A 17,664-nucleotide genomic window follows, 5' to 3' on the forward strand; every position below is an offset into this window, starting at 1 on the left:
GCTCAAATTATCTCCAAAAAACTTCCACAGGAACATGTGGAAAAGTCCACATGAACTAACTAGAAGTTTGGTTTCAAGCACCTCTAGGAACAACTGAAAGTCAGCTCTGAGTCATCCTGTTTACCTTGTGTTTTCTTCTGAGTGCCCCTCATTAAAAAAAAATTAAAAATTTTCTGTATTAAAGTTTTTCCATGCCACACTCCACTTAACTCCTCACGACTGGTGCTTGTGATTTGCTCACTGCCACCGGATTTAAGTGAAGAACCTTTGATTCATGTCTACTGAGTGAGTCTGTCAGGGGATCCATGCTGAGTAATGGTGACAAATGGCTTAGGCTTGAATTTGCTTCACAGTAACTTCCTGAGGAAGCCAGGCCTTCACTGCCACCTGGCAAAGGCTTGGCACAACCTGGCACAAACCCAGCAGAGCTGGTAAAGGACCAGGAGCACAAGTCTTATGAGGAGCAGCTGAAAGAGCTGGGCTTGTTTAGCCTGGAGGAAAGGAGGGTGTTGTTATTATTATTATTATTATTATTATTATTATTATTATTATTATTATTACTACTCTTTACAACCACCTGAAAGAAGGCTGTCAAAAGGTGGGGTCTGGTCTCTTCTCCCAGCTAGAGGACAAGAGGAAATGACATCTAGTTGCTCCAGGGAAGGTTTAGATGGAACAGGAGGAAAAAACTTCACACAGAAATGATTGCTGAGCACTGGAACAGGATGGCCAGGGAAGTGGTGGAGTCACCATTCCTGAAAGTATTAAAAAGACACATAAATGTGGCTGTTAGGGACACAGTTTAGTGGTGGACTCGGCAGTGGGGCATTAATGAGGAGACCTGATAATCACAAACTTCCTTTTCAGCCCCAATGACTCTATGATTCTTACATGTCCGTGTTTTCTGAATGGGAGAAACACTGTTTGTCCCAAATGCCTCAATGTCCCCCGAGGCACCGAGCCCCTGTGGGGTGTCCAGAGCATCCTGATGGGGCTGGAGGGGCTCCCACACCTCTGGCACAGCTCCTTCCCCCAGGCTGCACCACCTCGCGTGCCAGCAGAGTGGGAAGTGGGATCAGGGACCTAATCCCAGCTCAAAATAGCATCACCTCCTCTTTTAATTAAGAAAAGCTGCGTGATGGAGTTTGCCAAGCAGCTTCACACCCTCGTGGGTGCTGGAGACAGAGCAAGGGCAGGGCTGGCACAGTCCTGGGATCGCGGAGGCTGGAAAAGCCCTCTGGGGTCATCCAGTCCAACCTGTGCCAGCCCAGAGCACTGAGTGCCACCTCGAGTCCTGCCCTGAAGATAAAGGTGACCCCAAACACCCGGAGCCCCCAGATTCCCGTGCTCAGATGCCCATGGAGGGCACAGGAGGCAGCCCGAGCCCAGGCAGCTCTTCTGGAGGGCTCTGCTCTCCCCCCTTCCTTCCCCTCTGGAGCACAGGGGAAAGCTCAGCCCTCATCCCTTCCTTTTAAGGCTGGAAAACACAAAGCTGCCCACAGGCCTTGAGAAAACAACAGCTCAGAGATGGACAGGAAGCCTCAGCGGCCTGAACTGTCACAACAAATGACATCTGAAGCACATTTGCTGCCCTGTTAAGGGAAGTGCACTGTGTGTGGAGACTGTAAATACAACCAGTTTGTTACTGAAGGGCTCATCTACAACCCAAACCCTTTAACTGAAATGCCTCCTTGCAGAATCTCTATCTGACAGCAAGAGCAGAAGGGAAGGGAAGCCCCTCCAGTCCTCCCAGCACATGGAAATCAGGAAAACCAACACTCGAAGCACTTCAAGCCTTGAGGCAGGCACTGGAAGAGCCAGGGCACTGCTGAGCCCCCCCAGTGGGCTGTGAGTCCCTGAGTGCCCCAAAGCAGGAGCCACACACTCACACAGGGCTACCTCAGCTGCTTCTCCAAACAGGGGTTCATTTAGGAGAGGAAAAACCATCCCAGGTCACACATGAGTGAAAATGTCCCTGCTTGAAGGATAAACCCACGGCTGAGCTGGGAGAACTCCCCTGGCTGCCCTCTGAACAAGGCTGGGGTTCAGCTCCCCAGCAAGAACTGGGATGTGCAGCTCAGGTGGAAACAGAGCAGAGCAGAGGGACTCTGAACTCCTGTCCCTGCCTTTGAAAGACTCCACACGAGAGGGAAGCAGACTTTGCCGGTGATGGGGTGAGTCAATGCTTTAAAACTGAGATTATTGAGCTCAGGGAGATTTGATCCTCTGTGAATCCTTTATTCCACACTGTCCTCATGGCAGTTCCTTGGAGCAGCCTGGGACAGCCAAAGGAGTCCCATGGCAGGGCTTGGAATGGGATCAGCTTTATGGGCAAAGGCTCCCAGCCCCAGTGTCCAACCTGGCCCTGGGCACTGCCAGGGATCCAGGGGCAGCCACAGCTGCTCTGGGAATTCATTCCAGCCAGGAATTCCTAATTCCCAATCTCCCATCCATCCCTGCCCTCTGGCACTGGGAGCCATTCCCTGGCTCCTGTCCCTCCAGGCCTTGTCCCCAGTCCCTCTGCAGCTCTCCTGGAGCCCCTCCAGGCCCTGCCAGGGGCTCTGAGCTCTCCCTGGATCCTTCTCCTCTCCAGGTGAGCAGCCCCAGCTCTCCCAGCCTGGCTCCAGCCCTGGAGCAGCTCCAGGCCCTTGTGCTGATGGAATCCCCAGGGCTGGGGCAGCTCTGCAGGTGGGCTCTCACCTGGGCACAGGGGCTTCCCCTGGACCCTCTCCAGCAGCCCCCAGAACTGCTCACAGCTCTACACAAACCATGTCTGTGCATCCCGTGCCAGCAAGCACAGGGGGAAAACAGAACTGGGCTCTGTTACCCCAGGGGATGCTCCACGGGGACAGGACAGACTGAGCTCAGGGAAAGCTGGGAGGGACAATATTTACTGCTGCTTCTTGCAAGAGGTTGGAGAGCAAATTCCAATTCCCCCACAGGGAAAGGAGGAAGGAAAGAACACAAACTGCAGGACTGGTCAGAAGAAGGAATAGGATGGTTTTTCCCAAAAGAAAGAACACAAACTGCAGGACTGGTCAGAAGAAGGAATAGGATGGTTTTTCCCAAAGGAAAGAACACAAACTGCAGGACTGGTCAGAAGAAGGAATAGGATGGTTTTTCCCAAAAGAAAGAACACAAACTGCAGGACTGGTCAGAAGAAGGAATAGGATGGTTTTTCCCAAAGGAAAGAACACAAACTGCAGGACTGGTCAGAAGAAGGAATAGGATGGTTTTTCCCAAAGGAAAGAACACAAACTGCAGGACTGGTCAGAAGAAAGAATAGGATGGTTTTTCCCAAAGGAAAGAACACAAACTGCAGGACTGGTCAGAAGAAGGAATAGGATGGTTTTTCCCAAAGGAAAGAACACAAACTGCAGGACTGGTCAGAAGAAAGAATAGGATGGTTTTTCCCAAAGGAAAGAACACAAACTGCAGGACTGGTCAGAAGAAAGAATAGGATGGTTTTTCCCAAAGGAAAGAACACAAACTGCAGGACTGGTCAGAAGAAGGAATAGGATGGTTTTTCCCAAAGGAAAGAACACAAACTGCAGGACTGGTCAGAAGAAGGAATAGGATGGTTTTTCCCAAAGGAAAGAACACAAACTGCAGGACTGGTCAGAAGAAGGAATAGGATGGTTTTTCCAAAAAGAAAGAACACAAACTGCAGGACTGGTCAGAAGAAGGAATAGGATGGTTTTTCCCAAAGGAAAGAACACAAACTGCAGGACCGGTCAGAAGAAGGAATAGGATGGTTTTTCCCAAGCGATCTCATGAAATCAATTTTGAATTCAGGATGCAGTGAACCACAAGGAACTGGTGCACTCAGGCTCCTGCAGGGATAGCACCACCATCCCTGACACGGATACCCAGCTATCAGAGCATCAATAACGTGGATATTATGCCCAATATCCATTGTACTGGGCACAAGAGCCTCAGGAGAACACACAGTTCCCAGCTGTGCTCTCAAAATAACGTTTTCACATGCCCCAAAGAGAGAAGTTCACAGGTTCAGCTCCTGCCCCAAAGCTGCATCCCCACAGTGACAGCCGGGGACTCCTGGGAGCAGCAGCCTGGCCCAGAAGGAACAGAAGTGCTTCCAGCCCAGGACTGCTTTGGATGCTCTCACACAGAGCTGCTGCAGAGCCAGGAGCCACCAGAGGGTCCATGTGACACTCTGTAGGAATGTGCTTTTTGTTGATGGAGTAAGCAAGTTACCCCAAGTTACCCCAAGTTACCCCAAGTTACCCGGGGTGTCTTTAAAAAGGACAAGAGCTTAGAAGCTTCTTTCTTCAATTTGGTTAAAAGACACTTTATAGGACTTTGGAGACCTTACTACAAACTTAAGGATAGCTAATTGGGCAGAAGCCAAAAAGTTTCGTTTAAGCGATTTACTAGAAAAAGAAAAGAAAAAAAGGAGTAAATCGCTTCTGTGAAGTGTTTCAGCAGGAGCAAGAACTTCTTGCTTTGGCTCCGTTTTTCTCTGTAAAGAGCTTTTATATTTTGCCTTTTTTAAAAACTTCTTTGTTTCCAGCACTGTCACAAGAGCCATCCTGCTCCTTTTATGCCACCTGAGGTCGCAGAGCCATCAAGGGTATGATGCTTGTCTGTGAGAGCTTATGGGAGCTGGCTCGAATAGACAAAGCATTAACACGCAGCTCCTGCTTACCCCAAAGGCTCAGGAGTAGCTCCAGCGCCCTGCTCCAGCCTTTGCTGCCTGGTCCTTGCAGTGAAATCCCCCTGGGGATTCCAATCCAGCTGTCCCAAGGGCACAGGGACACCCCAGAGCTGGCCAGGAGCCCCTGGTGCCACCCAATTGCTTGACTGACTTCAGTTAAAAAGCAAATTACTGTCGTTAAAACAAAACTCGTGTAAGTGTGTAACCCATGTGCCTGGATAAAGCCAGATTCACTGAAAAGATCTCTGAGATGAGTCCAGCCTGTGCCCAATCCCCACCTTGCCCTCAGGACACTCAGTGCCACATCCAGGTTTTCCTTGGACGCCTCCAGGGATGGGCACTCCAAACCACCCTGGGCAGCCCCTGCCAAGGCCTGAGCACCCTTTCCAGGGAGAAATTCCTGCTGCTGTCCACCCTGAGCCTGCCCTGCCCAGCCTGAGGCCATTTCCCCTTGTGCTGTCCCTGTTCCTCGGGAGCAGAGGCTTGGACCAGCCTGGCCTGGTGGCAGATGTCCCTGGCCGTGGCAGGGGGAGCTGTAAGGTCCCTTCCAACACAAAGCCTCCTGGCATCCTGAAACTGCCCCAGGCTGGCATCCCCCAGCAGCTGCTCCGCTCGGCTCGGCCGCCCGGCAGGGCAGAGCTGCGAGCACAGCGGGTAGGAAAGGACAATTACCCAGAGCTCCCTTCCACTGGGGAGGCCGCTCAGCAGCGCGGAAACCGCTGGCACTGTGTCCCCTGCTCCCTGGGGACACGGCTTCGGGTCACACTGAGAGAGCACCCCAGCCCCGGGGAGAGTGCTGACATCCCTCCACTGGTGACAGTGGTGACATCCCAGCACCAGGGAGACACAGAGGTGACATCCCTCCACCGGGGAGAGTGGTGACATCCCAGCACCAGGGAGAGTGGTGACATCCCTCCACCGGGGAGAGTGGTGACATCCCAGCACCGGGGAGAGTGGTGACATCCCTCCACTGGTGACACAGAGGTGACATCCCTCCACTGGTGACAGTGGTGACATCCCTCCACTGGTGACAGTGGTGACATCCCTCCACTGGTGACAGAGGTGACATCCCTCCACTGGTGACACAGAGGGGACATCCCAGCACTGGTGACAGAGGGGACATCCCAGCACCGGTGACAGAGGTGACATCCCAGCACCGGGGAGAGTGGTGACATCCCAGCACCGGGGAGAGTGGTGACATCCCAGCACCGGTGACAGTGGTGACATCCCTCCACTGGTGACAGTGGTGACATCCCAGCACCGGGGAGAGTGGTGACATCCCTCCACCGGGGAGAGTGGTGACATCCCAGCACCGGGGAGAGTGGTGACATCCCAGCACCGGGGAGAGTGGTGACATCGCTCCACCGGTGACAGTGGTGACATCCCAGCACCGGGGAGAGTGGTGACATCCCAGCACTGGTGACAGTGGTGACATCCCAGCACCGGTGACAGTGGTGACATCCCTCCACTGGTGACAGTGGTGACATCCCAGCACCGGGGAGAGTGGTGACATCCCAGCACCAGTGACAGTGGTGACATCCCAGCACCGGTGACAGTGGTGACATCCCTCCACTGGTGACAGTGGTGACATCCCAGCACCGGGGAGAGTGGGGACATCCCAGCACCAGTGACAGTGGTGACATCCCAGCACCAGTGACAGTGGTGACATCCCAGCACCGGTGACAGAGGTGACATCCCAGCACCAGGGAGAGTGGTGACATCCCTCCACTGGTGACACAGAGGTGACATCCCAGCACTGGTGACACAGAGGTAACATCCCAGCACCGGTGACAGAGGTGACATCCCTCCACCGGTGACAGTGGTGACATCCCAGCACTGGTGACACAGAGGTGACATCCCTCCACCGGTGACAGCAGACACCCCAGCAGTGGTGACAGCAGAGGTGACAGAGTGGTGACACACAGAGTGTGTGGGGCCTGCACAATTGGAATTTTCACAACATCACAAGAACATCTCAGCCTGTTCCACACTGGGCTCTGCACAATTTGAATTTTCACAACATCTCAGCCTGTTCCACACTGGGCTCTGCACACTTTGAATTTTCACAACATCTCAGCCTGTTCCACACTGGGCTCTGCACAGTTTGAATTTTCACAACATCTCAGCCTGTTCCACACTGGGCTCTGCACAATTTGAATTTTCACAACATCTCAGCCTGTTCCACACTGGGCTCTGCATAATTTGACTTTTCACAACATCTCAGCCTGTTCCACACTGGGCTCTGCACAGTTTGAATTTTCACAACATCTCAGCCTGTTCCACACTGGGCTCTGCACAATTTGAATTTTCACAACATCTCAGCCTGTTCCACACTGGGCTCTGCACAATTTGAATTTTCACAACATCTCAGCCTGTTCCACACTGGGCTCTGCATAATTTGACTTTTCACAACATCTCAGCCTGTTCCACACTGGGCTCTGCACAGTTTGAATTTTCACAACATCTCAGCCTGTTCCACACTGGGCTCTGCACAATTTGAATTTTCACAACATCTCAGCCTGTTCCACACTGGGCTCTGCACAGTTTGAATTTTCACAACATCTCAGCCTGTTCCACACTGGGCTCTGCACAGTTTGAATTTTCACAACATCTCAGCCTGTTCCACACTGGGCTCTGCACAATTTGAATTTTCACAACATCTCAGCCTGTTCCACACTGGGCTCTGCACAGTTTGAATTTTCACAACATCTCAGCCTGTTCCACACTGGGCTCTGCACAATTTGAATTTTCACAACATCTCAGCCTGTTCCACACTGGGCTCTGCACAGTTTGAATTTTCACAACATCTCAGCCTGTTCCATACTGGGCTCTGCACAATTTGAATTTTCACAACATCTCAGCCTGTTCCACACTGGGCTCTGCACAATTTGCCTTTTCATAACATCTCAGCCTGTTCCACACTGGGCTCTGCACAATTTGACTTTTCACAACATCTCAGCCTGTTCCACACTGGGCTCTGCACAGTTTGAATTTTCACAACATCTCAGCCTGTGCCACACTGGGCTCTGCACAGTTTGAATTTTCACAACATCTCAGCCTGTTCCACACTGGGCTCTGCACAGTTTGAATTTTCACGTCTCAGCCTGTTCCACACTGGGCTCTGCACAGTTTGACTTTTCACAACATCTCAGCCTGTTCCACACTGGGCTCTGCACAGTTTGAATTTTCACAACATCTCAGCCTGTTCCACACTGGGCTCTGCACAATTTGAATTTCCCTCTTTTCATAAGCGTGCCATGGGACAAAACAACCTGGGGACCACCAGAGACAGAAAGGGACACAATGATGATTCTGCTTCTGATGAAGAGTCAGATGCAAGCAGGATGAAGAAGAAAGCCGGCCCCTCCCTGAACCACAACACCCTCCAAAGGGAGCAGTGCCAGATTGGACAGAACTCAGAGAAAGGCAGTAAGGGAAAAGGACTTTGATTTAGCCAAGGAATCACTTTTGGCCCTGCCAATCAGATATGGCAGCGGAAATCACAACCCCCCCGAGAGCACATCCAAGCACAGTTAACAGAATAATTTAATTTAATAGAATAATGTAATGATTGACTTGTCCCAGGCACCAGAGTGCTGTTACTGCAGTCACCAGGTGCATTTCCACCTCCTGCAGGTGCTGCAAGGGCCGTGGCAGGGGTGGGACACGGCGATCCCTGAGGTCCAAACCAACCCTGGAGTTTCATACCCAGGAAACACCACTGGGTTTGGGGCCTCAAATGCAATGTTCTACCCTCATTTCCAAAATCACACAAACCAGACTGTGACAGATGCCGCGGCTGACTCTCACAATTCAAAGGCAAATATCATATATATACATGTTAGGAGTTTTATAGATTTCCAAAATCACACAAACCAGACTGTGACCGGTGAGTGATACCACGGCTGACTCTCACAACTCAAAGGCAAATATCATATATATATATATATATATATGTTAGGAGTTTTATAGATTTATAGTTATGTTCTACCCCCATTTCCAAAATCACACAAACCAGACTGTGACCGGTGAGTGATGCCACGGCTGACTCTCACAACTCAAAGGCAAATATCATATATATATATATATGTTAGGAGTTTTATAGATTTATAGTTATGTTCTACCCCCATTTCCAAAATCACACAAACCAGACTGTGACCGGTGAGTGATGCCACGGCTGACTCTCACAACTCAAAGGCAAATATCATATATATATATATATGTTAGGAGTTTTATAGATTTATAGTTATGTTCTACCCCCATTTCCAAAATCACACAAACCAGACTGTGACCGGTGAGTGATACCACGGCTGACTCTCACAATTCAAAGGCAAATATCATATATATATATATGTTAGGAGTTTTATAGATTTATAGTTATGTTCTACCCCCATTTCCAAAATCACACAAACCAGACTGTGACCGGTGAGTGATGCCACGGCTGACTCTCACAATTCAAAGGCAATTATCAAGTATTTTTGTTAGGAGAAGTTTTATAGATTTATAGTTATGTTCTACCCCCCGGCGCTGTTATCAGGGGTGCCCTGGGGTTGGGACATTTGGGAGGGTGGGATTGTCACTATGGCAGCAGCTGACCTCCAGTCAAGGTTTAAGGAAGTGATCTCCATCACTGGGCAGCAAAGAAGGAGTTGATGGACAGAACTTTGAGAGGGGCTGAAGGGTTAAAAGGCAAAACCTCCATTGTGTGGGTGAGCACATGGTGGGAAAAATCCTCTGTTCCCAGTGCCTATTATCTCTATTCAGTCTGCCGTTGTACTTCTGATAAGGTTTTAATAGACCTTTAATATTTTTTTAAAGTGAGTATCATTTCTCACAAGACAGACCAAGCAAAAGCGTGGCTGAGCTCCGTGGTAAAATCCACACCTACAGCACATTTATGGCTCTAAACAAGGAAATTGCTGCCTGGCAGGGCGGGGAAGGGCTGGGCTGGAATTCCCAGAGCAGCTGTGGCTGCCCCTGGATCCCTGGCAGTGCCCAAGGCCAGGCTGGACACTGGGGCTGGGAGCACCTGGGGCAGTGGCAGGTGTCCCTGCCCATGGCATGAGCTCAGATTTAAGGTCCTTTCCAACCCCAGCTGTTCTGTGACTCTGTGAAATACAGAGAATGACTCTGGGGATGCTTCACCAGCACTGCATTTCTCTCCTGGAACAGAGCTGCCCACACTTCCAGCTGGCACCCTGCTGGGAGAGGCACCAGGGCAGGCCTAGGGATTCCCCTGCTGGCACTGCCACTGCTCCCTGTTCCCCCGGGTCCTCACACACCCACCCACCCTGCTCTGCACGGGGAAACAACACTCCAGGGCTCTTCCAGCTGCTCTGACACTCTGGGAAAGGCGGGCTGCCCTGCCAAGCCCAGAGGCAGGCCCTGGGGCAGCTGTTAAAGGGCTGTGCTGCTAATTGTACTTCAACAGCAATCAAAGGAGCCCCACCTTAGCCAGGCAGCCCCAAAGACGAGAAACCTTTCACCGAGCTCCAGCAACCACCTGCACACCCACAGCTGCAGGGATGGCATCTGCAGCAACTCACAGAGCCCTGCAAGGGGTTAAAACCCCCAGCAGGAGCAGAGGAACTTGGAAATTAAGTGTTTCAAACGGCAGGCCAGTAATTGGATTATTGTGACTGGAAGGAGGATTTTGTAGTCTGCTGGTTTGCTCCAGCCATTAGAGGGGATTACACTCCCACCTCATCCTTCACAAGCTCTGGGTCCACACAGGAACCATTTTTAAGCGTCCATTTGTCTGTTAGAGATGCCCAGGATGAGCTTAAAGCAGATTTCAGCTCACTACAACTCCTAGGAGCAGAAGTGCAGGTGTCAGAGGATGAAGCTCAGCTAACACCTGCAATCTGGCTTCACTGGGAAATGACAGAATCCCAGGATCCCCAGGCTGGAAAATCCCTCCCAGTCCCATCCAGTCCCAATCCCCACCTTGTCCCCAGCCCAGGGCACTGAGTGGGACCTGCCCTGGCCACCTCCAGGGATGGGCACTCCAAACCTCCCTGGGCAGCCCCTGCCAAGGCCTGAGCACCCTTTCCAGGGAGAAATTCCTGCTGCTGTCCACCCTGAGCCTGCCCTGCCCAGCCTGAGGCCATTTCCCCTTGTCCTGTCCCTGTTCCCTGGCAGCAGAGCCCGACCCCCCCTGGCTGTCCCCTCCTGTCAGGAGTTGTGCAGAGCCACAAGGTCCCCCTGAGCCTCCTTTTCTCCAGGCTGAGCCCCTTCCCAGCTCCCTCAGCCCCTCCTGGGGCTCCATTCCCTTCCCAGCTCCCTCAGCCCCTCCTGGGGCTCCATTCCCTTCCCAGCTCCCTCAGCCCCTCCTGGGGCTCCATTCCCTTCCCAGCTCCCCCAGCCCCTCCTGGGGCTCCATTCCCTTCCCAGCTCCCCCAGCCCCTCCTGGGGCTCCATTCCCTTCCCAGCTCCCCCAGCCCCTCCTGGGGCTCCATTCCCTTCCCAGCTCCCCCAGCCCCTCCTGGGGCTCCATTCCCTCCCCAGCTCCATTCCCTTCCCTGGACACGCTCCAGCCCTTCCAGGTCCCTCCTGGCAGGAGGGGCCCAGAGCTGCCCCCAGAACAGAAATCCTCCAGGAAAAACTTGAAAAAAATTCAGAAAAAAATACATCCATGAGCTGCAGGCGACTGGGGATGTGTGTGAGTGAGGAGTGAAGCAAAGTGCCCTTCTCCAGGGACATGTGACAGGGTCTGTGCCAAGTCCTGCTCAGCCACCAGCCCGTTTCCCTGGAAGCAGTGCCAAGGTAATTCCCTGGCAGCAGACACGGAGCTGTGTCACATGCTGGGAGGACACCAGACAGTGCCTCAGTCCCCAGAGCCGTGGCCACCACCTGCCCTGTCCTTCAGAAACCTCTGCAAAGGCATTGTACAGCTGTGACAGAGCAGCCCTCACCTCAGCTCTGTGTCTGCCTTGGAAATTCATCCCTGGCCACAGCCTGGGAACAGGGAAGGAGCTGTGATAATCCCCAGGGCCTTAAAAACAAAACAAAGCACCACCAAAAAGCCCAACAGAGCAACAAACAAACCCCTCCAGAAAAAAAAAAATCCAGGAAGCCTTGACCAGCTCCAGCTACCAGCTCATCCCACAAACTGGGATTAATCCCTGAACCACTCCCTGAGAAGTGAAAAACCCTTGCCACGCTCTCCAGGAGGAGCCTGCTGTGCTCCAGAGCAGCCTCCAGACATTTCCCACGGAACAATCAGGGAGGAGTGACCTGTGGATGGAGCAGGGGCACAGGAGGCACCGAGGTGATCAGAGGGACGGAGCAGCTCTGCTGGAGGAAAGGCTGGGAGAGCTGGGATTGCTCACCTGGAGAAGGGAAGCTCCAGGGTGACCTCAGTGTGGCCTTGCAGGGCCTGAAGGGGCGAACAAGAAAGATGGAGAGAGAGAACTTCCAAGGGAGGGAGTGGGAGCACACAGGGAAGGGCTGCCACTGCCAGAGGGCAGGGATGGATGGGATAGGGTGGGCAGGCCCTGGCACAGGGTGCCCATGATGCCTCAGGTTTTAGTTTTTATATTTTCACATTCTGGGCTGCTTTGGTGTGTGGGTCTGGGCTTCACATTATGGGATGGTGAGCTCTCCTCACAGAGCAGGGAGACAAAACAATTCCTGCTCCAGCTGGGCACCAAGGACAAATGATCCAAACCTCAGCCCAAGAGCACAAACAACGTGGGCTGGAGAGAGGAAAACAAGCAGGATGGGACTGCATGGGCTAAAGCTGGAATGGGACAATGAACTCCAGTGTGCCAATGGAGCAGAGCTGATCACAGTGAGAGCCCCCGGGAGCGCTCGTGCATTTTGGGACCATTTGGGTTCACCTTGGGTGCAGCCCTGGCTGGGCTCTGGTGCTGCCCAAGGTGGATCCATGGAGGAGATCCTTGCAATAAATCCCTGCTTTATCCTTTAGCTCTGTCCAGCCTCTGTTCCAGCTCAGCCTTCCCAAGGCATCCCCCAGAGCAGCCGTGGCTGCCCCTGGATCCCTGGCAGTGCCCAAGGCCAGGCTGGACACTGGGATTGGAGCACCTGGGACAGCGGCAGGTGTCCCTGCCATGGCAGGGGTGGCACTGGGTGAGGTTTAGGGTCCCTTCCCCCCAAACCATCCTGGCACTCTCAAGCACACGGCTGCAGCAGCTGCCCCTCACTAAAGGGTCACCTCGACACTCGGTGTCCCTGGATGACCCAGGCAAGGAGCATTTCCAGAGCCCGTCTGCCACACAGCCCCAGCCCCCCAGCTCCCTCCAGCCTCAGCCCATTCCAGCTCCCACTTCCCCCCCACCCACGAAGCACCACCACAGCCTGGCTGGGGCTGGCAGCCAGGAATGGGGTGGGGACAGGTGCCTGTCCCCACAGGACAGCAGGGAACACTCTGCTCTGCCCTGGTGGCTCTGTGGGTGCCACAGAGCCTGTGCTGAACACGGGGAGAGGAACAGCAGCAACGCCAGGACTGAGCAGTCACAACAGCCCACGGAGTTCTCTGCTGCAAACCCCAGTCCTGTCAGCAGAGGAACCAGGGCACCTCCAACCTCAGCCCCACTGGGCACCACAGTGTGACCATGGAATCATGGAATGCTTTGGGTGAAAGCAACATTACAGCTCACCCGGTTCCACGGCAGGGACACCTGCCACTGTCCCAGGAGCTCCAATCCCAGTGTCCAACCTGGCCCTGGGCACTGCCAGGGATGCTCTGGGAATTCCATCCCAGCCCTTCCCCGCCCTGCCAGGGAACAATTCCCAATTCCCAATCTCCCACCCATCCCTGCCCTCTGGCACTGGGAGCCATTCCCTGGCTCCTGTCCCTCCAGGCCTTGTCCCCAGTCCCTCTGCAGCTCTCCTGGAGCCCCTCCAGGCCCTGCCAGGGGCTCTGAGCTCTCCCTGGATCCTTCTCCTCTCCAGGTGAGCAGCCCCAGCTCTCCCAGCCTGGCTCCAGCCCTGGAGCAGCTCTGGTGCCTCCTCTGGGCTCTCTCCAGCAGCTCCAGGTCCTTGTGCTGTTGGAATCCCCAGGATTTCAGGGGCAGCTCTGCAGGTGGGCTCTCACCTGGGCACAGGGGCTGAATGCCCCCTCCCCTGCTGCCCACGCTGGGGGTGTGGGAGGCAGCAGGACAACACATCCCAGCCAAGACCAAAGCCAGTCCTAGCCCAGGCTCACTCTCCCTGCCAGCACTGGGTGACCAGGCAGCAGTGCCAGCCCTCTGATGACCCTGGGCTGCCAGAGCAGGGCCCTGAGCTCGGGCACAGCCCTGGCATCCCGCTGGCTGTGCACACACAGCCTGGCACAGCCCCGGGTGCAGGATCTCAGCCCGAGCCTGGCACAGCCTGAGCACAAACGGTGCGCTGCTCTCCCCCTGAACTCCCAGCAGCAGCGGCAGCTTCTCCCCTCCTGCAGGTGGCTTGGGAGCCGCAGGGACCCCAGGCCCTGTCCCAGCACGGGCAGCAGCTCCCAGCGCTGTGCAGCTGCAGAGCAAGGCAGGAAATGAGAACAGGCTGTTTATCAACAGTGACTTCCTGCCCTCCCAGGGACCCTTGCCTCACCTCCTGCTGCTCTGCTGCCCCACTTACCAGCCCCACACCTCTCCAAAGCAGCACAGCTGCAGTTCCATGGAATTCCCTCCTCCCACGGCCTCGCTGCCATGTGTCACCCCTGAGCTGCTCCGGTGGATTCAGTTAATTCAAGAATAAATTACCTCGCTGCACTGCCATGAGCCCCCCAGAACTGGAGGACACCTAACCCCAAACTCCTGGCCAGGAGGACTAAAGTGGAGCAAGAACAGATCATTAGCACCAGAAGTTAATTATAAAAAGCAATGGTTTTGCTGGTTTAGCTGCCTCAACCACCTGTGAGCACCAGTGCAGAGGTGAGAGAGCAGGAGAGGAGGCACGGGGGGTACAGAGGTACAGACCTGCCCCAGAAAATCCAGCTGGCATGACCTGGGGCTGCTCTGCAGGGAGCTGGGGAGTTTGCCAGGACAAGCTTGCCTGGAGAGTCAGTTCTGTGAGGAGCAGCTGAGGGAGCTGGGAAGGGAATGGAGCCCCAGGAGGGGCTGAGGGAGCTGGGAAGGGAATGGAGCCCCAGGAGGGGCTGGGGGAGCTGGGAAGGGAATGGAGCCCCAGGAGGGGCTGAGGGAGCTGGGAAGGGAATGGAGCCCCAGGAGGGGCTGAGGGAACTGGGAAGGGAATGGAGCCCCAGGAGGGGCTGGGGGAGCTGGGAAGGGAATGGAGCCCCAGGAGGGGCTGGGGGAGCTGGGAAGGGAATGGAGCCCCAGGAGGGGCTGGGGGAGCTGGGAAGGGAACGGAGCCCCAGGAGGGGCTGGGGGAGCTGGGAAGGGAATGGAGCCCCAGGAGGGGCTGGGGGAGCTGGGAAGGGAATGGAGCCCCAGGAGGGGCTGGGGGAGCTGGGAAGGGAATGGAGCCCCAGGAGGGGCTGAGGGAGCTGGGAAGGGAATGGAGCCCCAGGAGGGGCTGGGGGAGCTGGGAAGGGAATGGAGCCCCAGGAGGGGCTGGGGGAGCTGGGAAGGGAACGGAGCCCCAGGAGGGGCTGGGGGAGCTGGGAAGGGAATGGAGCCCCAGGAGGGGCTGGGGGAGCTGGGAAGGGAATGGAGCCCCAGGAGGGGCTGGGGGAGCTGGGAAGGGAATGGAGCCCCAGGAGGGGCTGGGGGAGCTGGGAAGGGGTTCAGCCTGGAGAAAAGGAGGCTCAGGGGGACCTTGTGGCTCTGCACAACTCCTGACAGGAGGGGACAGCCAGGGGGGGTCGGGCTCTGCTGCCAGGGAACAGGGACAGGACAAGGGGAAATGGCCTCAGGCTGGGCAGGGCAGGCTCAGGGTGGACAGCAGCAGGAATTTCTCCCTGGAAAGGGTGCTCAGGCCTTGGCAGGGGCTGCCCAGGGAGGTTTGGAGTGCCCATCCCTGGAGGTGTCCAGGGCAGGCCTGGGTGTGGCACTGAGTGCCCTGGGCTGGGGACAAGGTGGGGACTGGGCACAGCTGGACTGGATGGGCTGGGAGGGATTTTCCAAGCTGCACAACTCTGATCCTGTGACAGGCAGAGCCCCAGGCCCAGCCCCTGCAGCCCAGTGACTCTTGGGGTCCCCCCAGAGCCAGCTCAGAGCTCAGGGAGGGAACCTCCACACAGAGGGGACACCTGGAGACACTCCCGAGCTCGGGGACAGTTTTATGTCACCTTCCAAAAGCAGAAGGACAAGGCACCCGAGAGCCTTTGCCTTCCTTAGCACAGCTGTACAACCTTCCCTCCAAAGCCCAAGCAGCAGCTGGGAGCCAAGGCCAGCACACAGCAAGAAGCCCAGCCACGATTTCTGCCCCAAAACTCAGCAAAACCCCGGCGAGACTGGAGCTGGAGTTCGACCAGAGTCCTCTGGCATTGCTGCTGGGCACACAGATGTGCCAAAGCTGGGCTTTTGGCAGGGATTTGCTCAGCCTTTCCTCCTCGTGCCAGCCTGTGCCCTGGCTCTGGGCAATGCGCAGCCTGCAGGGCTGAGAGGCGCCCTGCAGAATACACGGTTTAGCCCTCAGGTGGGCTCTGGAAGGGCTCAGTGGATGGACAGCAGTGCACAGAGGCTGGAAAAGAGCCGATCCCACCTCTACCCTCCACTGGAGACCCTGCCACCGCTCGTTCAAAAGAAACTGATAAAATTACACGCAAAAACACACGCAGAGCAACACCAAAGTGCAAGCCGGTAAATGAGTCCTTCAAAACCTCTAAGTGCACTGCATCTCCTGAACACAGCAGCTATTCTGGTGCCTTTCAAGCTGTAAACACGAGGTCCACATGGATTTATTTATTAAAATATCCCTTGCAAGTCTCAGCCGCAGGTTTCTATTTACATTTGCTTCCCAGCCAGACTTTTCAAGTCTTGTTTGAACAGATCCCTCTTCCAGGAGGGTTCTCAGAACCCCAGCTCCTCCCCTCTCCGTGAGGGGGATTTATCCCGACCTGGGAAGGGCGAGCCGAGCTTTCAGAGCTCGGCGTTTCAGCAGGGTCGCACTTGTGGAGTTTCCTCTCTCATTCCTGTCCCACTTCCCAACTTCCTTTTTCTCCACCCTCCGTGCCCGGCCCACACAGGGACTGCCAGCCAGGCGACAGGACAGCAAGGAACCCTGTCGCGCCGGGAAGCCGGGAGATCAAAATTCGCCTTTGAGGATGTGCAGCTCTCCCTGGGCCGGGGCAGCTCAGCAGCGCGCACCTGACCGGCTCCAGCTGCACGGAAGGCACGGCTACACCGCAGACACCGAAAAAAAACCCCGTGCCGCTCACTCGTCCGCGCCTGCGACTTCCACCCTCGCTCGCCAGAGCAAATCCAAGCGGCAGTCCCTCCCCCGCGCCGCTTCCCGGGGAAATCCCTGCCGGGAAGCACGCAGCAACCGGAGCCCAGGTCAACATAAACCCCCCCGGCTCTGCAGGGCCAGGCGGGCCGCGCCGCACGTCCCGTCCCCGTACGCGCGGCCGGAGGCCGAGGCCGCCCCGCCGCCCCCCCCCCAGGCCCCGCCGGGAGCGCCCCGACCCGCCCCGCGGCCTCCGACCCGCCCCGCGGCCCCCCCGCGCACCGTCCGGGCGGCCTCTGCCCAGGTCCTGCCCTTCTTCTTGCGGCCCTTCTCCCTCATGTCGGACGCGGCGGGGCTCGGGGCGCTCGGGGGGGGGTGTCCGGCGGGCGCGGGGGCGGCGGCGCGGGGGCGGCGGCCCCTAAAGGCGAGCGGCGCCGAGCGCGGCGGCCCCTGCGCCCGCCGCCGCCGCCATGTTGGCTCCGGCTGCGCACGGGCCGCGGTCATGTGACCCCGCCCGCCGGCCCCGCCCACAGCGCGCGGGAGGGGGGGGCGTGGCTCTGTGAGCCACGCCCACCCCGCCCCTCAGGCGGCGTTCCCGCCTCCCGGAGGGACAGACAAAGATGGCGGCGGCGGCGGCGGCGCCTGAGGGGGAGCAAAGATGGCGGCGGGGGCGCCTCAGGGCGGCGCCGGCG

General features: G+C 56.0%; 1 protein-coding gene across 2 annotated transcripts in view; it reads right to left on the minus strand.

The window, feature by feature from the left end:
* Positions 1 to 17,395, minus strand: part of ASXL2 (ASXL transcriptional regulator 2) — a 112,763-nt gene extending 95,368 nt beyond the window's left edge. For both annotated transcript variants that reach the window (XM_068183093.1, XM_068183094.1), the window contains exon 1: positions 17,255 to 17,395. In XM_068183093.1, coding sequence (XP_068039194.1) covers positions 17,255 to 17,311 — 57 coding nt within the window. In that variant the 5' untranslated portion in view covers positions 17,312 to 17,395. The remainder of the gene's footprint in view (positions 1 to 17,254) is intronic.
* Positions 17,396 to 17,664: the final 269 nt, after the last annotated feature.

The sequence above is a fragment of the Anomalospiza imberbis genome, chromosome 3 (assembly GCF_031753505.1).
Source record: "Anomalospiza imberbis isolate Cuckoo-Finch-1a 21T00152 chromosome 3, ASM3175350v1, whole genome shotgun sequence".
NCBI lineage: Eukaryota > Metazoa > Chordata > Aves > Passeriformes > Viduidae > Anomalospiza > Anomalospiza imberbis.